The sequence below is a fragment of the Desmodus rotundus genome, chromosome 10, assembly GCF_022682495.2.
Source record: "Desmodus rotundus isolate HL8 chromosome 10, HLdesRot8A.1, whole genome shotgun sequence".
Taxonomy (NCBI): domain Eukaryota; kingdom Metazoa; phylum Chordata; class Mammalia; order Chiroptera; family Phyllostomidae; genus Desmodus; species Desmodus rotundus.
The window spans coordinates 44,313,912-44,336,850 of record NC_071396.1 but is presented as its reverse complement, the minus strand read 5'-3'; the positions used below and the strand labels follow the sequence as shown (position 1 = coordinate 44,336,850).

Below are 22,939 nucleotides of genomic sequence, written 5' to 3'. Positions count from 1 at the left end.
GCATATTTACCACCCTAAGTCAAGTCTCTTTCCATCACCATTTATCCCCCATTTTGCCTTCTACCTCCTTGCACCCCCTTTGATCAGTTCTTTGAAAACAAGATACTAATGTTTCAAATAAGTGTATTTTTAAAAATACAAAATGTATACAAATTACTCCTATTTTACACAATAGGAGTGGTAGAAATCATTCTACAAATTCTGTGAATTCTATTTCTTGTTTTCTGTCCTGGAGAAACATTGCTTATGCATAAGATGTGGTTAATAATGCTCATTTGAGCACTATTTCTAATAGCAAAAACCTGGAAGTGACCTAAGTACCCATCTGTAGAGGGGGCTGGCTTGATAAACTGGTATTTTCATATGGTAAAATGCTGTGCAGCTCTTAAAAAGAAATCCATGTACAACATTATGGTTAGATCTGTAAGATACTGTAAAATGAAAAAAATCCAGCTGTAGAACAGCATAGAATCACTTTTAAAAACCATTATGTATGATAACTACAAAGGAATTTTTAATAAATCAATATTTGAAATAGTCATATAAGGTTTGTAATTCTACACTCTTATTAATGTTATGGTTATTGCTTAGGGTTCTCAGTGCTCTTCTGATGCCAATATGCTTGGAGAGATGATGTTTGGTTCAGTAGCAATGAGCTACAAAGGGTCCACCTTAAAAATTCATCAAATCCGGTAAGGGGTTTTCTGATTTTTTTCCCTAATAAATCCATTCAGAATAGTGAATATTTTTGAAGATAAGATAATTTCATGTAGTCTTCACTCAGATTGAGCATGTCAGATTACTTAATTTATGATCTGTGGGTTTAAGGCTGCTTCTTGGCTGTTATGACTGCTGTGAAATCTCTGAATTATACATTTTTTATTCATAATAAATTGAAAAGTTCTTGTGTTTTAGATTTGATTTTTCTCTGTCTCTCTTTTTTCATAGCTCCCCTCCACAGCTTATGCTTAGCAAAGTTTTTACTGCACGGACTGGCAGCAGCATCTGTGGGAGTCTCAATACGTAAGTGGTTATGGAAGCAGGGAGAAATGAATTATTTAAGATGTGCAAAATATGAAAAGTAACACACTGCTCTCAGGATTGCAACTTAAATTCAGATTGTTTTCCCATCCCTTAAGTTTGAAAGTTTATGGAAATAAGATCCGTCCCAGCTTTATTAAGCAATAATAATGGTCATACAACACTGAGTAAATTTAAGGTATACAGCATGTTGATTTGATACATTTACATGTTGCAAAATAGTTACCATCATAGCACTAATACTTCCATCCTGTCACATGCTTGCCATTTATTTTTTTGTTGTAAGGACATTTAAAGTTTACTCTTGTAGCAACTTCTAAGTATATAACACCAATATTATTAGGTGTAATCTGCATGCTGTATGTTAGATCCCCAGAATTTGTTAATCTGATAACTGAAGTTTGCACCCTATGATCATTAGCTTCCTTTTTCCCAAATCCCCAGCCCCTGGTAACCACCACTCTGCTTTCTGTTTCTCTGAGTTTGGTTCTTTTAGATTCCACTTATAAGTGCTATCATGTAGTATATGTCTTTCTTTACCTGACTTATTTCACTTAGCATAATGCCCTTAAAATTCATTTAAGTTGTCACAAAGGATGAGATTTCCTTCTTTTTCATGGCTGCATTATATCTGTGTGTGTATGAATGACATCCTTTTTTTCCATTCAGTTGTTCACAGATACTTAGGTTGAATCTGTATATTGGCTGTTGTCAGTAATGCTACAATGAGCATTATCTTACAATAGCTTAAACATCAAAACAACATAAGTGTCCTTCAAAAGATGATTGGATAAAGAAGATGTGGTACATACAGGGTGGGGCAAAAATAGGCTTACAGTTGTTCATATGGAAAATAATATAATAAATAATGCAAGAATAAACTATGTTTTGTGTACTCACAACTGTAAACCTACTTTTGCTGCACCTTGTGCATACAATGGAATACTACTTAGCCATAAAAAATTATGAAACATTGTCATTTGTGACAGCATGGATGGATCTTGAGAGTATCATACTAAGTGAAATAAATCAGATGGAAAAGGACAAAAGCCATATGATTTTATCCACATGTGGGATATAAAACAGAAAGCAACAAGCAAAATCTCAGATGTAAACAATAGTATGGTGGTTGCCAGAGAGAAAAAGGGAGTGTGGGGAGTGTGAAGAGGGTAAAGGGGATCAAACATAGTGATGGAGGGAGACTAGAATTTGGGTGGTGAGTACGCAATATACAGACGATGTATTACAGAATTAACACCTGAAAATTATATGTTATTAGCCAATGTCACTTCAACAAATTCAATTAGAAAATAATGCTGCAGTAAACATGGGGGTTGCAGGTATCTGGTATCCTGTTTTCATTTATTTTTGCTATATACCCAGAGTGGAATTGCTGTATCATGCTAATTCCAATTTTAATTTTTTGACCATTTCAGACCATTTCTATAGTGGTTGTATCAATTTACATTCCAGCCAACAGTGCATAAGAGTTCCCTTTTCTCCACAAGCTTGACAACACTTAGCATCTCTTGTCATTTTGATGATGCCAGACTAACAGATGCGAATTGGTATCTTATTGTAGTTTTGATTTGCATTTTCCTGATGATGAGTGATTTTGAGCATTTTTGCATGTACTTGTTGGCCTTTTGTATGTCTTTGGAAACTGTCTGTTCAATTTCCCTGAATATTCAGAGGAACTATTTTGTAATTGTTTTTTTTTTTTTTTTTCTGTTGATGTCTATATAGGAGTTCTTTATATATCTTGGGTATTAGTCCTTTGTCAGATACACAGTTTGCAAATATTTTTCCCATTCCATAGGTTGCCTTTTCATTTGACTGACTGCTGCTTTTGCTGTACAGAAGCTTTTTAGTTTGATGTAGTCCCATTTCTTTATGTTTGCTTGTGTTGCTTGTGCTTTTGGTGTCATATTCAGCAAATTGCTGCTGAGATCTGTATTGAGGAGGTTTTTCCCTATGGTTTCTTCTAGGAGTTTTATGTTTTGGGATATTATGTTTAAATCTTTTATCTATTTCAGGTTCATTTTCTTGAGTGACATAAGATTAGGGTTTCAGTTTCATTCTTCAGCATATGGTTGCCCAAACTCTCCTTTCCTCAGCAAGTATTCTTGACTTCCTAATCAAATATTAGTTGACCATAAAAGGTAAGGCAAAGGTAGGTTTACAGTTGCTCATATGGAAAATAATACAATAATAAATAATTCAAGAATAAACTCTTTCACATACTCACAACTGTAAACCTGCTTTTGTCCCCTGTATATGTGGGGTTTTTTTCGGCTCTTTTTTTTTAATTTCTTTTTTTTTTACATTTTTAAATTTTTAAAAATATATTTATTGATTATGCTATTACAGTTGTCCCATTTCCCCCCCTTCACTCCACTCCATCCTGCCAACCCCCCTCCCTCCCACATTCCCCTCCTATAGTTCATGTCCATGGGTCATACATATAAGTTCTTTGGCTTCTACATTTCCTATACTATTCTTACCCTCCCCCTGTCTATTTTCTACCTACCATTTATGCTACTTATTCTCTGTACCTTTCCCCCCTCTCTCCCACTCCCACTCCCCTATTGATAACCCTCCATGTGATCTCCATTTCTGTGGTTCTGTTCCTGTTCTAGTTGTTTGCTTAGTTTGCTTTTGTTTTTGTTTTAGGTGTGGTTGTTAATAACTGTGAGTTTGCTGTCATTTTTACTGTTCATATGTTTTATCTTCTTTTTCTTAAATAAATCCCTTTAACATTTCATATAATAAGGGCTTGGTGATGATGAACTCCTTTAACTTGACCTTATCTGAGAAGCACTTTATCTGCCCTTCCATTCTAAATGATAGCTTTGCTGGATACAGTAATCTTGGATGTAGGTCCTTGCCTTTCATGACTTGGAATACTTCTTGCCAGCCCCTTCTTGCCTGTAAGGTCTCTTTTGAGAAATCAGCTGACAGTCTTATGGGAAGTCCTTTGTAGGTAACTGTGTCCTTTTCTCTTGCTGCTTCTAAGATTCTCTCCTTATTTTTAATCTTGGGTAATGTAATTATGATGTGCCTTGGTGTGTTCCTCCTTGGGTCCAGCTTCTTTGGGACTCCCTGAGCTTCCTGGACTTCCTGGAAGTCTATTTCCTTTGCTAGATTAGGGAAGTTCTCCTTCATTATTTGTTCAAATAAGTTTTCAATTTTTTGCTCTTCCTCTTCTCCTTCTGGTACCCCTATAATTCGGATGTTGGTATGTTTCAAGATGTCCTGGAGGTTCCTAAGCCTTTCCTCATTTTTCCGAATTCTTGTTTCTTCATTGTTTTCTGGTTGGATGTTTCTTTCTTCCTTCTGGTCCACATCATTGATTTGAGTCCCAGTTTCCTTCGCATCACTCTTGGTTCCCTGTACATTTTCCTTTGTTTCTCTTAGCATAGCCTTCATTTTTTCATCTAATTTGCGACCAAATTCAACCAATTCTGTGAGCATCCTGATTACCAGTGTTTTGAACTGTGCATCTGATAGGTTGGCTATCTGTTCGCTGCTTAGTTGTATTATTTCTGGAGCTTTGATGTGTTCTTTCATTTGAGCCATTTTTTTTTTGTCTTGGGGCGCCTGTTACATAAAGGGGTGGAGCCTTAGGTGTTCACGGGGTGGGGTAGGGACGGGGTAACGCTGGTCGCTATGCTGTGATGCTATACGTGGGGGAGAGGCCAAGAGGGAGCAATGGCACTTGCTCCACTCTGCCGGATTTCAGTCACTCTCTCTGCTGCCCACAATCAAATTGGGCCTCTCTGGTGCTGATTCCCGAATGGATGGGCTTGTGCACACTCTAGGCCCCTGTGGGTCTCTCCAACGAACTCTCCTGTGAGGCTGGGAGTCTCTCCTGCTGCTGCCTCAACCCCCACAGGTGTTTACACTCAGAGGTTTGAGGCTTTATTTCCCCGTGCTGGAGCCCTGGGTTGCGCAGTCTGTTTCGCTCCCCTGCTGTTCCTCTCGGTTTTTCTCTTCGCGAATGTGGGGCTGAGGGGTCTGCTAGCGGTCGCACTGCCTGCCCCGTTCGTACCACAGTCCGCCACCTCTCTGGGTCTGGCCACGTTGCTACGGGTCCTCTCCGCCCCGGCTACCTGTCTCCCCCTCTCCTACGGGTCTGGGTGAATGTTTCTTCTTTATCTCCTTGGTTGTTGGGCTTCCATGCGGTTCGATTTTCTGTCAGTTCTGGTTGTTTTTTGTTTTTATATTGTTGTTGTCCTTATGGTTGTGTGAGGAGGCGCAGTGTGTTTACCTATGCCTCCATCTTGGCCGGAAGCCTTTTTTCACATTTTTTTTAGGCTCTTGATTCCATTCCGTTGTTCTATGGGTCTATTTTTTATGCCAGTATCATACTGTTTGATTACTGTAGCTTTGTAGTCTAGTTTGAAATGAGGAGGTGTGAGGCCTGGGAGTTTGTATGTGTCTTTTTCAGTTTCTTTCATCAAAGGCTTGTAGTTTTCAGTGCAGCGATCTTTTACCTCCTTGGTTAAATTTCTAGGAATTCGGTTGTTTTTGATGCTGTTGTGTTGTTTTTGATGCAGTTTCTTTTTTTTATTTCTTCTTCTTTATCTTGTTAGTGTATTAGAAACACAACTGTTTTTTGTATGCTGATTTTGTATCTTGCAACTTGACAGAATTTGTTTATTCTAGCAGTTTTTTTGTTGAATCTTTAGGATATTTTAAATACAAGATCATACCATCTTCATACAGACTGCTTTATTTTTTTTCCTCTTTGGTTGCCTTTTTTTTTTTCCTTGCCTGATTGTTTTTTGGCTAGTACTTACAGTACTGGATTGCTTAGGAGTGGTGAGAGTAGGCATCCTTGCCTTGTTCATGATCTTAGGCGAAAAGCTTTCAACCCTTTGTGGTCGAGTATGATGTTGGCTTTGGGTTTGTTGCATTTGGGCTTCTTCATGTTGAGATTTGTTCCTTTTAAAATCTCTCTGTTAAGGGTTTTTTTTTTTTTTCCATGAAAAGATGATGTATTTTGTCAAATGCTTTGTCTGCCTCAATTGTGACGATCATATGATTTTGATTTTTATCTTTCATTCTGTTAATATGGTATATCCTATTTATTGCTTTCCATTTGTTGAACATTCTTGCATCCCAGGGATAAATTTCACTTGATAATATCGAATCTCCTTTAATGTACTGTTGAAGTCAGTTTGCTAATATATTGTTTAGAATTTTTGCATATATATATTCATCAGGGATATATTAGTCTTTACTTTGCAGTGTCCTTATCTGGCTTTGGTGTCAGGGTAATTCTGGCCTCGTGAGTTTGGAAATGTTTCCTCCTGTTTGGTTATTGGAAGAGTTTGAGGATTGATAATTAATTCTTCAAATGTTTGATAGAATTTACCAGTGAGACCATCTGAATCTGGATTTTTTGGTGTTGGGAGGTTTTTGATTACCAGTTTATCTCCTTCCTCATTATTGGTCTGTTGAGAGTTTCTATTTCTTTATGATTGAGTCCTAGGATTGTATATTTGTAGAACTGTATTTGGTTCTTCCAGTTTACCAGTTTGTTGGCATATAATTGTTCATAATGATCTCTCATGATTCTTTTTATTTCTATGGGATCAGTTATAATGTCTTCTCTGTCATTTCTGATTTTATTTGGTATCTCTATCTTTTTTTCTGAGTTAGTCTGGCTAAAAATTTGTCAACTTTGTGTAGATTTTCAGAAATCCAGCTCTTAGTTTTATTGATATTTTCTATTATTTTTCTGGTCTCTATTTTATTTATTTCCCCTCTGATTTTTGTTAACAGCAGGTCTTCAAATAACATCATTCTGTTCAATGTTTTATTATAACATTGATGAGATGCTTTCGGAACCTTACTCTTGTTTATATCAATCAGTCTGTAGTAAAATTGGTTTCATTATACAGCATTTTGCTTAAAGTTGCAGAACTTATCAATGTTAAGCGAGTACTTACTATATTTCCGTACTTTCAAAAACTTTGGACTTAGTTGTTCTCTTTCTGGTTCCTTGAGTTATAAAGTGAGGTTGCTTATTTGAGATCTTTCTTGCTTTTTAATATTGGCATTTTATGCTGTAAACTCTCCTCTTAAAACTGCTTTTGTATCATGCCGTGTGTTTTGCTATGCTGTGCTTCCATTTTCATTTGTTTCAAGATACTTCTTGATAGTCCTTTTCATTTCTTTCTTGACACATTGGTTGTTTAGGAGCATGATTTTTAATCTCCACATATTTGTGAATTTTCTAGTGCTTCTACTGTTACTGGTTTCTTGTTTTCATATTGTGGTCAGAAAAGATATTTGGTATGATTTCAGTCTTCTTAAATTTGCTTAGACTTGTTTTGTGAATTATCATGTGATCTGTCCTGGAGAATGTTTCATGTTTGCTTGAGAAGAATGTGTTTTCTGCTGCTGTTGGATGGAGTATTCTGTATATATCTATTAGTAACATCTGGTTTAAAGCATGGTTCAAGTCCTGCATTTCTTTGTTGGTTTTCTGTCTGGATGATCTGTCTGTTGTTGATGGTAAGATATTAAAGACCTCTACTATTGCATTGTTGTACATTTCTTCCTTCAGATGTGATAATATTTGCTTAATTTGTTTAGGTACTCTGATGTTGGGTGTATATATATTTTTGATTGCTATATCTTCGTGATGGATTGACCCCCTTCTTAATATGACTGTCTTTGCCTATTGTTACTGTTTTTGGTTTAAGGCCTATTTTGTCTGATATAAATATAGCTACCCCTCCTCTCTTTGGGTTTCCACTTGCATGGAATATCTTTTTCTACCTCATCATTTTGAGCCTACATGAGTCATTAAAGCTAAAGTGAATCTCTTGCAGGCAGCATATTATTGGGTCTTGGTTTGTTTTTCTTATCCATCCAGCCACTCTATGTATGAAGGCCAGGTTGCTTCCTCATTTGAGTTTAGTTGAAGAAGAGGAAATGTGGTTTCTTTTTCTCTAATTTGCTAGAAGCTGTATCTGGAAGTAAAATGGTGAATGCATTTCCATGTTAAGTTGACATGCTGATTTTTCCATTTTGCAGTGCCATGCTGAGTTAGGTACTGTAGGTTGTGCTCTTCAATTTTTAGAATCCCTGCAGAATTAATCCTGCAATTAGGAGTGGCCTAGGTCAGGCATATAGTGGAGCACAGGAATATTACAAGTTGTTATTGCCAAGATTAGAGTAAGGAAGCTGAAACCAGGTCAGGCCTATTGTCAGGATAATGGGCTACATGCCAGAACCTAGTAAATGCAGGACTGGAGGCTAGGATGAGGTGGTAGTGGACCCCAGGGAGGGATTCTGCAGGTTCCAAATCAGAAACTATGGGGGCATTGAAAGTCAAAAGTAGCAAGAGATAGAAATCTGAACTAGGAAAATCCTCAAGTGCTTTTATTTATTGTCAGTGTTTTAAAAAGACTTTAGAGGGGTTTTATTAGCTGAAGTTCTAATACCTGTAGCTCTTTCTTAACTTTTAGGAAGGAAAGGGAGTGATTTTTTTATACTATAATGGACACTTAAAAATATTGATGCCAAAAGTACTAATTTTTAAGAGTTTAATAGTGAAGTAAAAATTAGATATTCTTCATTGAAATGACTGACATTTAGCTCTGATCCCCTCAGTTTCTTTATCTTTTCTAAGTTCTAATTGATACATCTTAAAATCTCAAGGAGGGATACTTTGAACTGAACGCATAAAGTGTGATTTTATTTTTATTATTTGAATAATTTACTAACAAAAGTAATATAGGCCATTTGTAATGTGATACTTTTTGGATATTTGGTTGATTGTTTTTTATCACTCCTTTTTTTTTCTGCCAGAAGTCTAGAAAATATTTTCAGGGCCAAAGTATGAGGGGTAAGTTTATAATTTAAATCAGGGTCAGTAACTTTTTTTTGTAAAAGGGCAGATAGTAAATATTTTTGGTTGTTGTGAGCTAGAGACAGTATGTTGTAGTTTCTCAGCTCTGCAGTTGTAGCATTAAAACAGTCATATACAATGCATAAATGAATGAGTGTGTCTGTGTTCCCATAAAACTTTAGGCACAAAACCAGCAGCAGGCTGGAATTAGCCCTCAGACTGATTTAAATTATTAGTTAGTTTATAGTACTATTAGGGCAATTTAAAAACACTGTTATACACTTAAAATTTCATTGGGTGTACAAAGAATGGCCATAAAGAGCACAAAATGAACTTGGAATTTGTTTTTTTCTTCTCCCTTTTAGGCTGCAAGACAGTCTTGAATTCATTAATCAGGACAGCAGTACGTTAAAGGCTGATAGTAACACAGTTATTAATGGACTACTTGGAAATATAGGTAAATGGTTTTTTTGGTTTTGTAAGTTTTAAAAATGTTAACAGTATATCAGGGATTTATAGTTCTTTCTTAATAATGTAGATCTTTTATAAGACCAAAGAGTTTCAAATACTAGAAACAGAAAAGGCTTTTTATATTTTAAGTATATATAACATTTGTATTATTCGAAAAAATTAATTTTCATATATTTGAGCATGTTTGTTTAGTATATGAAAAGAGAGAACTTCTGAAGATCTACTAAATTTGTTTTTGTTTTTAATTTTGATGCATCTTTAAAAGGCACTGTTATTGATACAAAAAGCCCTTACTAGCTCACTTGAATATTTCAGCTGAAGAATACTGGTATTAATTACACTTTCTCCCTTTTCTCTCCCCTGTTATTATTAAATAAAAGTAATTTTGAAATGGCATTAATTTTTGACCTGTAATTCAGATGAGAAGATATTCAAATATGATGTTCCTTAGAAGCTTTATTAGAGTAACAACTTAAGTAATTCGATTAGTTCATTGTTGTAATCAAGTAAGTTCAGTATTTTAAAGTGACATACTATTTGTAACATTTTTAGTCATTTGTTTTATCTTAGAAAACTTAACTAAATTTCTGCTTACCATACTTCCAGAGCAAATAGCAGTTAGTGTAGAATGAGTATTTCTCTCATTCCCTGATTAGTGAGAATTTTTATTTGTAATTAATTTAAATAAATATGTATTAGTTATATGAATTAGTAGAAAACAGTTTTTTCTTCCAACTTGAGCAGAGTAACATTCTCTTACTTTTTATAATTCATGTTCATTCAAATGCAACCATTTATTAAGCACCCACAGTAGGCTAGTTACAGTGTCAGGCATACTTAAAATGTGTGTATATTTTGTAGAAAAATAGAAGTTCTTCTTTTTTCTTAACGTGATTAATTATTTCATTGGCTTTAACAAAAGCAAAGATGTGACAGGAAATAAATGAATTTTTTCCTTTATAATTTGGCACTTTTCAAAGCTCAACGTACTTATGAAAAGCTAATTATTTTACTAATACAAATTCATTTACAAATTACACTATGATGCTAGATATACTTATCTTCTTTGTTTTAATATAAATTGGAAATTATTTAACAGAGTACAGACATTAAATAATGAACAGCTTTTATTTGTACATTCTTTTGTGAACCAAGAATACTTGAGCACCATTTCTTATTTTCTTTTTATTTCCAATTAATCAACAAATACTTATCAAGCACCTATTATATGCAAAGCACTCTACTAGGCCCTGAGGATACAGTAGTAAAGCAGGCACAGTTTCTACCACAGTGGATTTGTAGTTAATGGGATTCAGGCATGTAATAAAACAATTATAGTATCCTGTAGTTAATTCTTGGACAAGATTAAGAGCATGGTGTGATAAAAATGAGGATTAACTAATTCAATTATGAAGAGTCAGGGAAGGCTTCCTTGAATAAGTGAGGCATAAGTTTGAAGGATTAGTCTGATAGCTGGGGAAAGAAATGTTCTTAGAAAAAGCAATAGCATGTGTACAGACCTAAGGGCAAGAGATCACGGAGCACAGGAAGAATGTGAATAAATCAGTGTGGATGGAGTACACAGTAGGACTGAAGGAAGTGAAAAGAAAGAAGTGAGCAAGAGCCAAACCACAATGGGCACTGTAGGCTATACTGAGGAATTTGGACTTAGGCTTTGAGCCTTGGGTACCAGGGAGGTTGTGCTAGCTTGGATCCTCCACCTGTTTTTTAACAGGTGCCAAGAGAGGATTAAACATGCAAGGATTTTATTAGGGGAAATGACTAATATGAGAGAAAATGAGAAGGGAGCTGGAAAAGGTCAAGAGAGCCCTTGGCTTCTGATACAAGTCTGAACCCAAATAAAAGTAATAGAAGGTTGTGTGGAAGTATGTAGCCTGCCATACAGTTTTAGGAAGCTTTGGTGAAGCCATTTACAAGCCTTCAAGTCAACGTTTGTTGTGAAAATAGACCTATTTCTTACCAAAATGGGCCTGCCTTACTATACTGCTCTGTTCAGTCATTGGCTAGGAGTAGCCTATCGGACATGCACACTTGAACAAACGTGGCAATGGATTTCAGAATACAGCAGCTGGCATACTTTGTCAGTTACAGTCCTTATAGCTGGAGATTTTTGTGGTGCATTCTTAAGGCCACCACAGAGGAGTTTTCAGAATAAAGACATACCTCTGAAATATAATGGATTTGGCTCCAGACCACACAATAAAGCAAATATCTCATCATGAGTGACGTGAATTTTTTTGTTTCCCAGTACATATAAAAGTTACTACACTATACTATAGTCTGTTAAGTGTTCAATAGCATTATGTGTAATAAAACAATATACATACCTTATTTAAAAAATAACATATTACTAAAAAATGCTAACCATCAGCTGAGTCCTCAGTAAATCATAATCTTTTTGCTGTTGGAGGATCTTTCCTCGATATTGATGGCTGCCGACTGATGAGGCTGGTGGTTGCTGAAGGCTGGGGTGGCTGTGGCAAGTTCTTAAAATACGACAACAATGAAGTTTGCTGCATCAATTGATTCTTTCTTTCATGACTGATTTCTGTGTAGCATGCAACTCATTTTACCCACAGTAGAACTTTTTTCTATTGAAGTCATTCCTTTCAAACCCCACTGTGGCTTTATCAACTAGGATTATGTAGTATTCTAAATCCTTTGTTGTCATTTCAACAACCTTCACAGCATCTTCCCCAGGAGTAGATTCCATTTCAAGAAACCACTTTGTTTGCTCATCCATAAGAAGCAATGCCTTGTCCATTAGAATATGATCAAGAGATTGTAGCAATTCAGTCACAACTCAGGCTCCACCTCTAATTCTCATTTTCTTTCCTTTTCTACCACATCTTCAGTTACTTATTCCACTGAAGTTTTGAACTCAAGTCATCCATGAAGGTTGAAGTCAGCATCTTCCAAACTCCTGTTAATGTCCATATTTTTATCTCTTCCTGTGAATCATGAGTGTTCTCACTGGCATCTAGAATGGCGAATCCTTTCCAGAAGGTTTTCAATTTACTTTGCCCAGGCCCATCATGGGAATCACTATCCATGGCCTTATGAAATGTATTTTTTAATTAATAAGACTTGAAGCTGAAGTTACTCCTTGATGGTCCATGGGCTGCAGAACTGTTATTGTGTAGCAGGCATGAAAACAACATTAATTTCACTGTACACTTCCATTAGAGCTCCTTGGTGCCCAGCTGCATTGTCAATGAGGAGTAATATGTTGAAAGAAGTCTTTTTCTGAGCAGTTAGTCTCAACAGTGGGCTTAAAATATTCAGTAAATCATGTTGTAAATAGATGTGCTGTCATCTAGGCTTTGTTGTTTTATTTATAGAACATAGCTAGAGTGGATTTAGTATAATTCTTACGGACTCCAGGGTTTTTGCAGTGGCAAATCAGCATTGGATTTAACTTTGTCACCAGCTGCATTAGCTTCTAACAAGAAAGTCAGCCTGTCCTCTGAAGCTTTGAAGCCAGACATTGACTTCTCCACTCTAGCTCTGAAAGCCCTAGATGACACATTTTTCAAATTCAAGGTTGTTTCATGTACACTGAAAATCTGTTTCTTAGTGTAGACACCTTCATCACTTATTTCAGCTAACTTGCTGTAGCTTTTATATCAGTATTTGCTGCTTCACTGTGCACTTTCATGTTATGGAGACAGCTTCTCTCCTTAAACCTTGTGAACCAACCTCTGCTAGCTTCAAACTTTTCTTCTGCAGCTTCCTCACTGTCTCAACCTTCCTGGAATTGAAGAGAGTCAGGGCCTTGCTCTGGATTAGGCTTTGGCTTATGGAAATGTTATGGCTGGTTTGATCTTCTGTGCAGGCCGCTACAACTTTCTCCACATCAGCAATAGGCTGTTTTGATTTCTTATCATTTGTGTCTTCACTGGAGTAGCACTTTTAACTTTCTTCAGGAACTTTCCCTTTGCATTCACAACTTGGCTAACTGGTGCAAGAGGCCTGGCTTTCAGCCTGTCTCAGCTTTCAATATGCCTTCCTCACTCAGCTTAATCATTTCTAGTTTTTGATTTAAAATGAGAGGCACGTGACTCATTCTTTCACTTGAACACTTAGAGGCCACTGTAGGGTTATTAATTGGCTTAATTTCAGTATTGTTGTGTTTCAGGAAAGAGGGAGGTCCAAGGAGAGGGGGAGAGAGGGAGGAACAGCCGGGTGGTGGAACAGTCAGAACACACACATTTATCAATTAAATTTGTTGCCTTAAAATTGTAGGTGTTGTTCATGACACTCTGAAACTATTAGAATAATAACATCAAAGATCACAGACTGATCACAGATCACCATGACAAATATAATATTGAAAAAGTTTGGAATATTGTGAGAATTACCAAAGTATGACAGACATACAAAGTGAACAAATGCTGTTGGAAAAAGCTGAAGACTTGCTCTATGTAGGGTTGCCATAAACCTTAAATATGTAAAAAGCACAATATATGTCAAATGTAATAAAACAAGGTATGCCTGTATTTAGTTGAGATTTATCTCTGCAAAAGAATATTTTAATTGCAGCAGGAATGGATCCAAATAAGCCAGTGGGATTGAAGAAAGACCTATATTCGAAGGCTGTTTGTTTTCATCTAAGCGACAGATAATGGGGTCATAAAGTAAGACTGTATCAGTGGGGGAAGAGAGAGAACTTACTGAGAGGTTCATTTAGGAAAGTAGAGTGGACCGGACTTAGTAATTAGAAGAGATGAGGAAAAAAGGAGTAAGTCAAGGGTGGCACTTTGCCATCTGGTAGTGTAATTGCATGGATATTGGTGTCATTCACTGGGATGAACAGAAGAAATTGGTAATTGATGATTTTAGCTGTAGGCATGTTGAATTAGAAGTGTTAGTGGGACAGCCAAGTAAAGATTTCCATTATACCTGCTTAGATCGATGTGTTGCAGTAGTAGCTGCTGTAACATAAAAACTAATGAACGCATACTAATTTTAAAATATTACATTACTCCCCTGTGCAGTAGCTCAGTTGGTTAGAGTGTTGTCCCAATACACCGAAGTTGTGGTTCCATCCGTGGTCTAGGCACATAGAAGAGAAACTAACAAATGCATGAATAGGTGGAACAACAAATCGATGTTTCTCTCTTTCTCCCCCTAAAAGTTAATAAAAAATTAAAAAAAGAAAAACATTATATTCATGTAATCTTCAAAAGGGTATTTCTCATTGGTTAAGTATTTTACCTCCAGTGTTTAGGAGGGCCAGTCTCTTTCCTTCTTTAGAGTTCTGCCTCCTTCAACATGTAGGCTCCAGGGTTGTGCTCAGCAGTGTCAAGCTAGTTAAGGGATTAAGTATGGAGAAGGCATGTTCACTTCATAACCACCACAGCCTGAAAGTGACCTATATCACTTTCGTTCACATTCCATTGGTGGGAACTAATCATATGATGGCTTTACTTGTCTGTAAGAAGATTTGAGAAATGTGGCCCCTAGTTGGGCAGCTGCTTCCCAGAGACTACTTGGTATTATGGAAGGGAGAAAATTCTTTGTTAGCTGTGTCTACCATGGATTTGAGAATCATTAGCATATAAATGATCATTGAAAGCATAAGAATGACTGAGATGACCTAGGACATGTAAAGAATGAGAAGGAATGGTTGTTGAGGATGTAACCTAGGGAATACTGGCGTTAAAGAAGAAGTAGGGGAAGAGAAGCACATGAAGGAGACAGAGAAAAAAACTTAAGAGTGTGTTGTAATGGAAACTGAGGTGGGGGAGTTCAAAGTCATTCATTTAATATGCTGTGAGCTAATAGTAGATAGTATGGTTTGCATTAAGCAATAGTTAAGGCTTTTGTTGACTTATGTGAATAGTTTCAGAGTTGAGGAGAGACTCAGAAGTTAAGTTTTTTTCCCCAAGATGTAAGTAATAGTTCTCAAATTTTTTTGGTCTTTGGACTGCTTTAAACACTTACAAATTATTGAGTACCACAGAGAACTTTTATTTATATTGGTTACCTTTATTGATATGTACTGTATTAGAAACTAATACAGAAAGTTTCAAAATACTTATTTAGAAATTCATTAAAAAATAATACCAATAACCCCTTTCATGTTAATGTAAATAACATGTTTTTAAATAACTTTACTAAGAAAATAATTTAGTTAGAAGAGAGAGGCATTGTTTTACATACTTGCAAATCTCCTAAATGTCTGGCTTACTAGAAGATAGCTAGATTCTCATATCTGTTTCTGTATTCAGTCTCTTGTGTTATGTTGTTTTGGTTTAAGTGTATTAAGAAAATCCATTTTCACACAGATACGTAGTTGGAATGGGAAGATACTCACGAACTCCCTGAAAGGGTTTCAGGGACTTCGCAGAGATCTTAGGACCACATTTTAAGAACTATGGAACTATGGGATTAGCTATATGGTGAGAATGTAGAAGAATTTTGGCTGTGTTTAAGTGTTGATGGAAAAGGAGATCATAAAGAGGATGAGGTTAGAGACAGAGGTGGTACTTGGCCAAGTGAGATTTTTGTAGGTCTTTTCTGATTTAGAAGAATTTGTTTTGGAATGGAGGGCGGGGGGTACCTCTTAGGATTTTTCACTGAATAAGTCCCTAGCACATAGTAAGTCTTAAATAACGTTATTCTTGTTACTGCTCAGGCAGGAAGGAAGCAAGGATAGGTGAGAGAGTTTGATTAAGTTTGGAGATAGGTTGGTAGGTTGGAAGAGGATTCTCATTTGGTGAATTCTATGTGTGCACACGTACATAGGCGACTGCGTATGGACTGTAGGAGACAGTCATATGCTGAGACTAAGGAAGGGGCAGGCGGGGGAGGAGTTTAAAGACAGCAGATAAGGAGAACTGAAGAAAGATCCAAACAGTGAAACATGGAAGAATTGTTGCACATGTACTATAATTATAGAAATTCTCGTTACAGAAAAATATCTATTAGCAATTTGAAAAATACAGGGTCCAGCAGAAATAACGCTTGCTTGAGTGTGGTTAGTATGGTAATAACATGTATGTAATAATTTATAGTTTTAATTTGAACATTTCACCTAAAATGTCATATGGTGTGATTGTGCTATTGTTATGTTACAGATTTACATGCTTACGATTTTATAATAAAAGGAGGCATTATTTGTGCCGAACCCGGTATATTTGCCGCTTTTTAAAACAGAAAGTCCCCTATTAGTTCCTAGGTGGCTATATAGGCTATGTTGATTAAGAGTAACTAACAAGTAACCCAGCTGCTTGCTTCCAGGCTGTAATATTGCCCTTTTGGGGCCTTTAGACTCTGTTGTCTTCTCTTGGTCAAGTCTGCAATAGCCACTTTTCTCGAACGCCCAGGAGTCTGGCCCTGACAGGCTACATTGGTGGCCTGCTTCCTCAGTGGCTGACCATTGGTCTAAGACATTTCTTTTTTTCTGTTATGTTGTAACTTAGCACTACATTAGAAAAAACTATTTTTATACTTGTCAGTACATTCCTTTTCTGTATTTTCTCTTTGTTGTTGTATGTTGTGTTCTGTTTTCTCAGCCAGGCATTTAGGTGGTTTTCTCCTTGCAGCCATTGCAGGAGAATATTGTCATTTTAAGACTGACTTTTGAAAAGATAAATTTATTTGGCAAATGTCAAATTACATAGATAACATTACTGTGCTTTTTTTGCTCTTTAAAAGGATTGTTTTAGAAAGGATTGAACATTTAAAACAATTTTCACCTTGTATAGTAGAAACTTATTTTTATTATTATATACAAATTTATTAGTAACTAGGCATAAATTGTTATTTATGATTTGTCATAACCAGAGGGGAACCATCCTGTTTCAAAAAAGGGAAGCCAGCTAGAATTATTATTTAGTTTAAAAGTGACTGTTCATATCCGTTGGTCTGCTTTTGTGCTACCTTAGCTCACCTTTTTTTCCTGACGCACTGCAGCTTCTCTAACAGCTCTCTTTCACATGTATTTTACGTTTTTGCCATGTAGGTCTTTCACAGTTCTGCAGCCCCAGGCGGGCATTCTCTGAACAGGGTCCGCTCCGCCTGATCAGGAGCGCCTCTTTCTTTGCAGGTTTGCGATGTGCTGTGTGGGTAGACTAGTTGGTGTGCCCCAGTGGCTAGAATCTGTAGTTAAGCTGTGGAAACAAGAGAGTCAATAATTGCATTTGGGGAGGGTTTGATTAAGAAAACATTGCTTAGGAAGTACAAGAACTTAATTCATTTCTACTGAATATGTACTTGAAGTATCCAGAAACTTTGTCAGTAGAATTAACATTTTCATGAAATTCCAATGTTTATCACTTCTTATCTCATCATGGAATAATGATTGAAAGTTTAGAATTCCAAACCAAAATTTAGTATATAAATATTATAATCCAGTTGGAATTTTTGATGTGACACTATCTTGTTTCCATCGCTGAGTAGCTTTTGTTACCATAGTTCACCAATTGCAGAAAATATCCTATCTTATTGTTAATGTAAAATTTCTGATCTGAACAATTTCATGAGAATGATTTTTTTGGAGCTAAGATTTAGATGAACAAGCACCATTATAATTACACTGTAAAAAGCATATATGAATATATTTGTTTATATCATTGTAGAGTGTGTCCATGCTTCAGTGTTCAGTTTCTTTTAATATTTATTTTCCTTATAAATATGAGATATGAACAATGTATATTTATTATAGACAATTGGGAAATGTGAAAATAGGTAACAAATATATGTTAGCACTCTGTCAGCCAGAAATAACCTCCTTGATCTTTTTTTAAAAACAAAATGGGGATCTTACTATTCAAATAGTTTCTTAAATTTTTTATTACGTAGAATCTTTAAGCCAACATCGATATATGCAGAATAATAGAGTGAACCATCATATACCCATTACTTAGCCCCAGCAAAATTCTTACTGTTCAGTAGCTTGCCTTTTTTCCATCTAACAGTATATTGTGATTATCTTGCTGTGTCATTGTATATGCTTCTAAAATACTTATTTTAGTCACCTTTGCTTCTTTAGACATTATAGGTTATTTACATATTATATGTCAAATCATTAGATAGGCCTCAAAGCTTGTTCAACTGAGTAATAGCTCTTGGTGTTGGGTTTGTGCCATGCTATTGAAGAAATGAAGGAATGCAATGAGATGAGCATGATTGAGTTTGCTGTTTGAAAGGGACAACATCAACCTGAATAGCAATGTATTTTATAACTGAGAGTTTTGTCTTGATTCACAGTTCACAGCAACCCAATGGATATGCCTGGAAGAGAGCTGAATGAGGACAGAGACAGTGGCATAGCACGCTCTGGTAATGCCAGGTTCATGTATTAATTTAGTTTTTTTATGAGATAACTGTTAGCTGACATTGGATTTCTTTTTATCTTTGCCTTCATCATTCAATTTTACGTCTACAGCTTGTTAGTATTGATATTGCAAGAGAATTGTAGAAACAACAGAGAGAAATAATTTAAATTTAAAATATTTTATATTTACCATTAAATGTGCCTGGTGGAGCATGGCCTGGATGAATGCACACTGGCCTAGGTTTAGCCAGTACAAGAAAAAAAGTATTGCTCAAGAGACTGCTTAGATAGCGTAGTAGAAAACACATTTGTTTATAACTGTTTGCTACTAGCTAGAGTTTAAATTATCAGACTCTCTCTTGCTCAGAAGGACTTAGGCATTTTGAACTAATGTTATACATATTTTTTTTCAAATATGGACTCTCCCAAAATTTGTCTGACAAACTTTTGTTGAAACAAAGTACGGGGGGAGAAAAGTAAAACCCAATTCTACCTTAAGGAAGTAGAATCTACTGAGCGAGCAGTCAGAAAAATCATCTGCCATAGTTCATTGTGTGAGCCATTCTATGATAGGCCTGTGCACAGAGGTTCAGAGAAAGGGAACCTAACAGCCAGGGCAAGGGGCAGGGTGCCAGCAGTGCTTTACAGAGGGGTACTGTTTGAGTTGTGTCTTGAAAAATAAATAGGCATTATCCAGGCAAAGGCACGGAAGGAGGACATTCCATTTAAAAGGGAGAGTGTTTGACAGGGCCCAGAGATCAGCGTAAGTGAAAGGAGGAGTAATCTTAAGCTTGAATTATTGATAGGTTGAGAAACTTTACTCACTGTGGTTCTCCATGTGTTCTGTCACATTATATGGCTCTGCTTTCCAAATTGATTACAATTCAATTTTGAGTATAGATGGGAAGTGCACACTTACCATGTGTTGCAATTCCTGGGTTTACATTAGAATAACAAGCTGTTTCAAAAAATTACTCCCAAAGATTCTGATTTAGTGTAGAGCAGGGGTGTCAAACTCATTTTCACTGGGGGCCACATCAGCCTTCAGGTTGCCTTCAAAAGGCTGAATGTAATTTTAGGACTGTATAAATGTAACTACTCCTTAACGAGGGGCTGCCACCAGGTAGAAACAAGATGGAGGGCCAGATTCGGCCCACAGGCCTTGTGTTTGCCACCTGTGGTATAGAGAAAGTCTTAGGTATCCATGTTTGACAAACAAACAAACAAAACTTCAACACCTGGTTCTGATGGACAGCTAGAGTTCAGAACCACTAGTCTAATGTGAAAAGTCTGCATCTTTCAGATAATCTCACCCTTTTTTTCTAATTGAGTTTATTATTTTTGTTCTTTGGTAATAATCCAGAATACATTTCTTTCAATACCTTTGCTTCTGTATAATACAGAGGTTTAGTTTACTGTGGCTGGAACAAAATTCTCATTATTTTATCCAACATTTTGGAGGCGATAATTTCATACCTCTATACTTCATTTTCTTTAGCTATAAATTGAAGGGCCTGGCTAGATTGATCTATAAGACTTCGCCAAGCCATTAAATTCACATAAGCTAAGTTAGTTTAATTGTATGTTTTCTTTTTTTTCTAATAGGGTTATTTTTAATTTCATAATTTAGTAAAATATAGCTTTGCCAGATTTAGAGTAGCATTTGATTTTTCATTGAAGTCACACCTAGATTTGTTATACATAGCCAGTCTTATCTTAGTCTACAGAATTTTATAGTACTAATTGATAAAATGGAATCTTTTCAAGAATGTAGTTTAGAATTAATTAATTGATAATGCAGATGTTTGCATGGTACTTACAGTGCTCTGCCCTTTATCATTGTATTTGTCAGAGAGAATTCAGATGAACAAGTCTTTATAATGTTAAATCTCTTAGTTTTCAGTTCTGGTGTCCAAAATGATATGTCAAGTGGCATGTACTCTTCCATAGATGATAATAATACATCCCTCTTTTAGATTACTTGATACATTTTCAGTATGTAGTTATAATCATGAAGATGGGAATCTAAAAATACTGCCAAACAAAAGCAAGCCCTTAATGTCTTTTCCTCTGTAGTTCCAGTGGGAAGAAGGAGAGCATTCCTAACCCAAGGAAAAATAAAGTTACAGCTTTTTACACCTTGGGAAGAAACAGAGCTTTTTGAATTGCAAAGAAGGTTTTGGGAAGAGGATAGAACCCCATGGTTATGGGGTTGCAGCAGTTACCAGAGTGGGCTCTGTTGGAATGTGTATGTCAACCGTTAGAATGCTCCAGAGAGCAGTTTATAGGATTTACCCTTTTTTGGAGCTTAGTTGGTATAGTCGAGACTCTTATTTATTAAAAGTGGCCAAACGTTAACTTCTAAATAACATCTTTAAATGACATTTAGACACTTATTTTCAAATACAGCTTTTGTTCTTAAAATACAACTACTGCATTGAAATTGAATCACATCATATTTCCTTTAATTTAAGGACTAAGGGTTCAGCTGAGCTAGGGAACAGTCTCATGGCCAAGGGAATAATGCTTTGTTTCAAAGTAGCATCTTTTTTCTGGTGGAGGTTTGGAGGTAAGGATGTCAGGGGGTATTGTCTCAGAGTCTTCTTGCCAACACAATGTTAATATATGACTTTTCTTCTCTGGGACCCTGCTTCAACAAAAATGTTATTAAGTGGAAGTTTTAGAGGCTTGTGAAGCAAAATGGAAAATTTGAGTCACCATTCTTAATTTTGTTAAAAAGAAATTTGTCCTTTTGCTTAGTGATAATTGACTTATACATTATGCTTCTTATTCTGACTTGACAGCATCTCTCAGCAGCTTGCTTATTACACCATTTCCCTCCCCAAACTCTTCACTTACCCGAAGTTGTGCCAGCAGCTACCAGCGACGTTGGCGACGCAGCCAAACAACAAGTTTGGAAAATGGAGTCTTTCCTAGATGGTAAGTGGGAACCTTCAATTTACATAAACAAGAGTGAATAGTTCCTTAAACACAATTTTGTATGGTTTTGCATTTTATGTATTTTAAATTTGGAACTTAAAACCTTTTAAATGTATTGCATTTTTTTTATTGTGGTAAAATATGCAGAACATAAAATTTACCATTTTAACCATTATCAGGCACGTAGTTCAGTAGCATTAAGTACTTTCCCATGGCTGTGCAACTATTCCTGTCCAGAACTTACCTCCCCAAGCTGAAACTCTGTGCCTGTTAAACAAGAATTGTCCCCCATTCCTCCTTCCCTTTAGCCCCTGGCAATCACCATTCTGTCTTTTTGTCTCTATGAATTTGACTACTCCAGATACCTCATATAAGTGGAATCACAAAGTATTCGTCCTTTTATGTATGGCTTATTTCACTTAGCATGTCTTCAGGGTTCATCCGTGTTGTAGCATGAATCAAAATTTCATTCTATTTTATGGCTAAATAATAGTCAATTGTATGTATACACCACATTTTGTTTATTCATATTCATCTGTTGATGGACATTTGGATTGCTTACACCTTCTGGCTTTTGTGAATGATGCTGATATGAACATGAATGTACAAATACCAGTTTGAGTCCCTGCTTCCAATTCTTTTGGGTTTACACCCAGAAGTGGAATTGCTGGATTATATAGTAATTCTGTGTTAAGTTTTTGAGGAATTACCATGCTGTTTTCCACAGTGGCTGTACCATTTTACATTTCCACTAGAAATGCACAAGAGTTCTAATTTCTTCACATCGTTGCCAATTGTTATTTTCTGTTTTTGATGACAGCCATCCTAATGGGTGTGAAGTGGCATCTCACTGTGGTTTTGATTTGCTTTCTATAATGGCTAGTGGTGTTGAGCATGTTATCATGTGCTTATTGGCCGTGTGTGTGTCTTCCTGGGAAAATTGTCTGTTCAAGTGCTTTGCCCATTTTAAAATCAGGGTATTTGTTGTTGTTGAGTTGTAGGAGTTGTTTTTATGTTCTAGATATCAATCCCTTATCAGACAAATGCTTTGCAAATATTTTTTCCCTCCCATGGGTTGCCTTTCATTCTGTTGATAGTGTCCTTTGATGCACAACAGTTTTTAGTTTTCATGTAGTTCGATTTATCTGTTTTTCATTGTTGTTGCTGCCTGTGCTTTGGTGTCATATCCAAGAAATTATTGTCAAATCCAATGTCATAAAGCCTTTACCTTATGTTTTTTCCTAAGAGTTTTATAATTTTAACTCTTCTGTTAGGACTTTGATCTATGTACTGCATACGTGTTTTGATATTTCAGT

General features: G+C 36.1%; 1 protein-coding gene across 2 annotated transcripts in view; it reads left to right on the top strand.

The window, feature by feature from the left end:
* Positions 1 to 22,939, top strand: part of FNIP1 (folliculin interacting protein 1) — a 124,068-nt gene that overhangs the window by 64,125 nt on the left and 37,004 nt on the right. Inside the window, exons 4-9 of one of the 2 annotated variants that reach the window (XM_024557092.3) lie at positions 592 to 692; positions 949 to 1,023; positions 9,274 to 9,365; positions 17,370 to 17,453; positions 18,617 to 18,688; positions 21,488 to 21,623. In XM_024557092.3, coding sequence (XP_024412860.2) covers positions 592 to 692; positions 949 to 1,023; positions 9,274 to 9,365; positions 17,370 to 17,453; positions 18,617 to 18,688; positions 21,488 to 21,623 — 560 coding nt within the window. The remainder of the gene's footprint in view (positions 1 to 591; positions 693 to 948; positions 1,024 to 9,273; positions 9,366 to 17,369; positions 17,454 to 18,616; positions 18,689 to 21,487; positions 21,624 to 22,939) is intronic. The other variant, XM_053912201.1, reaches the window with a different exon arrangement.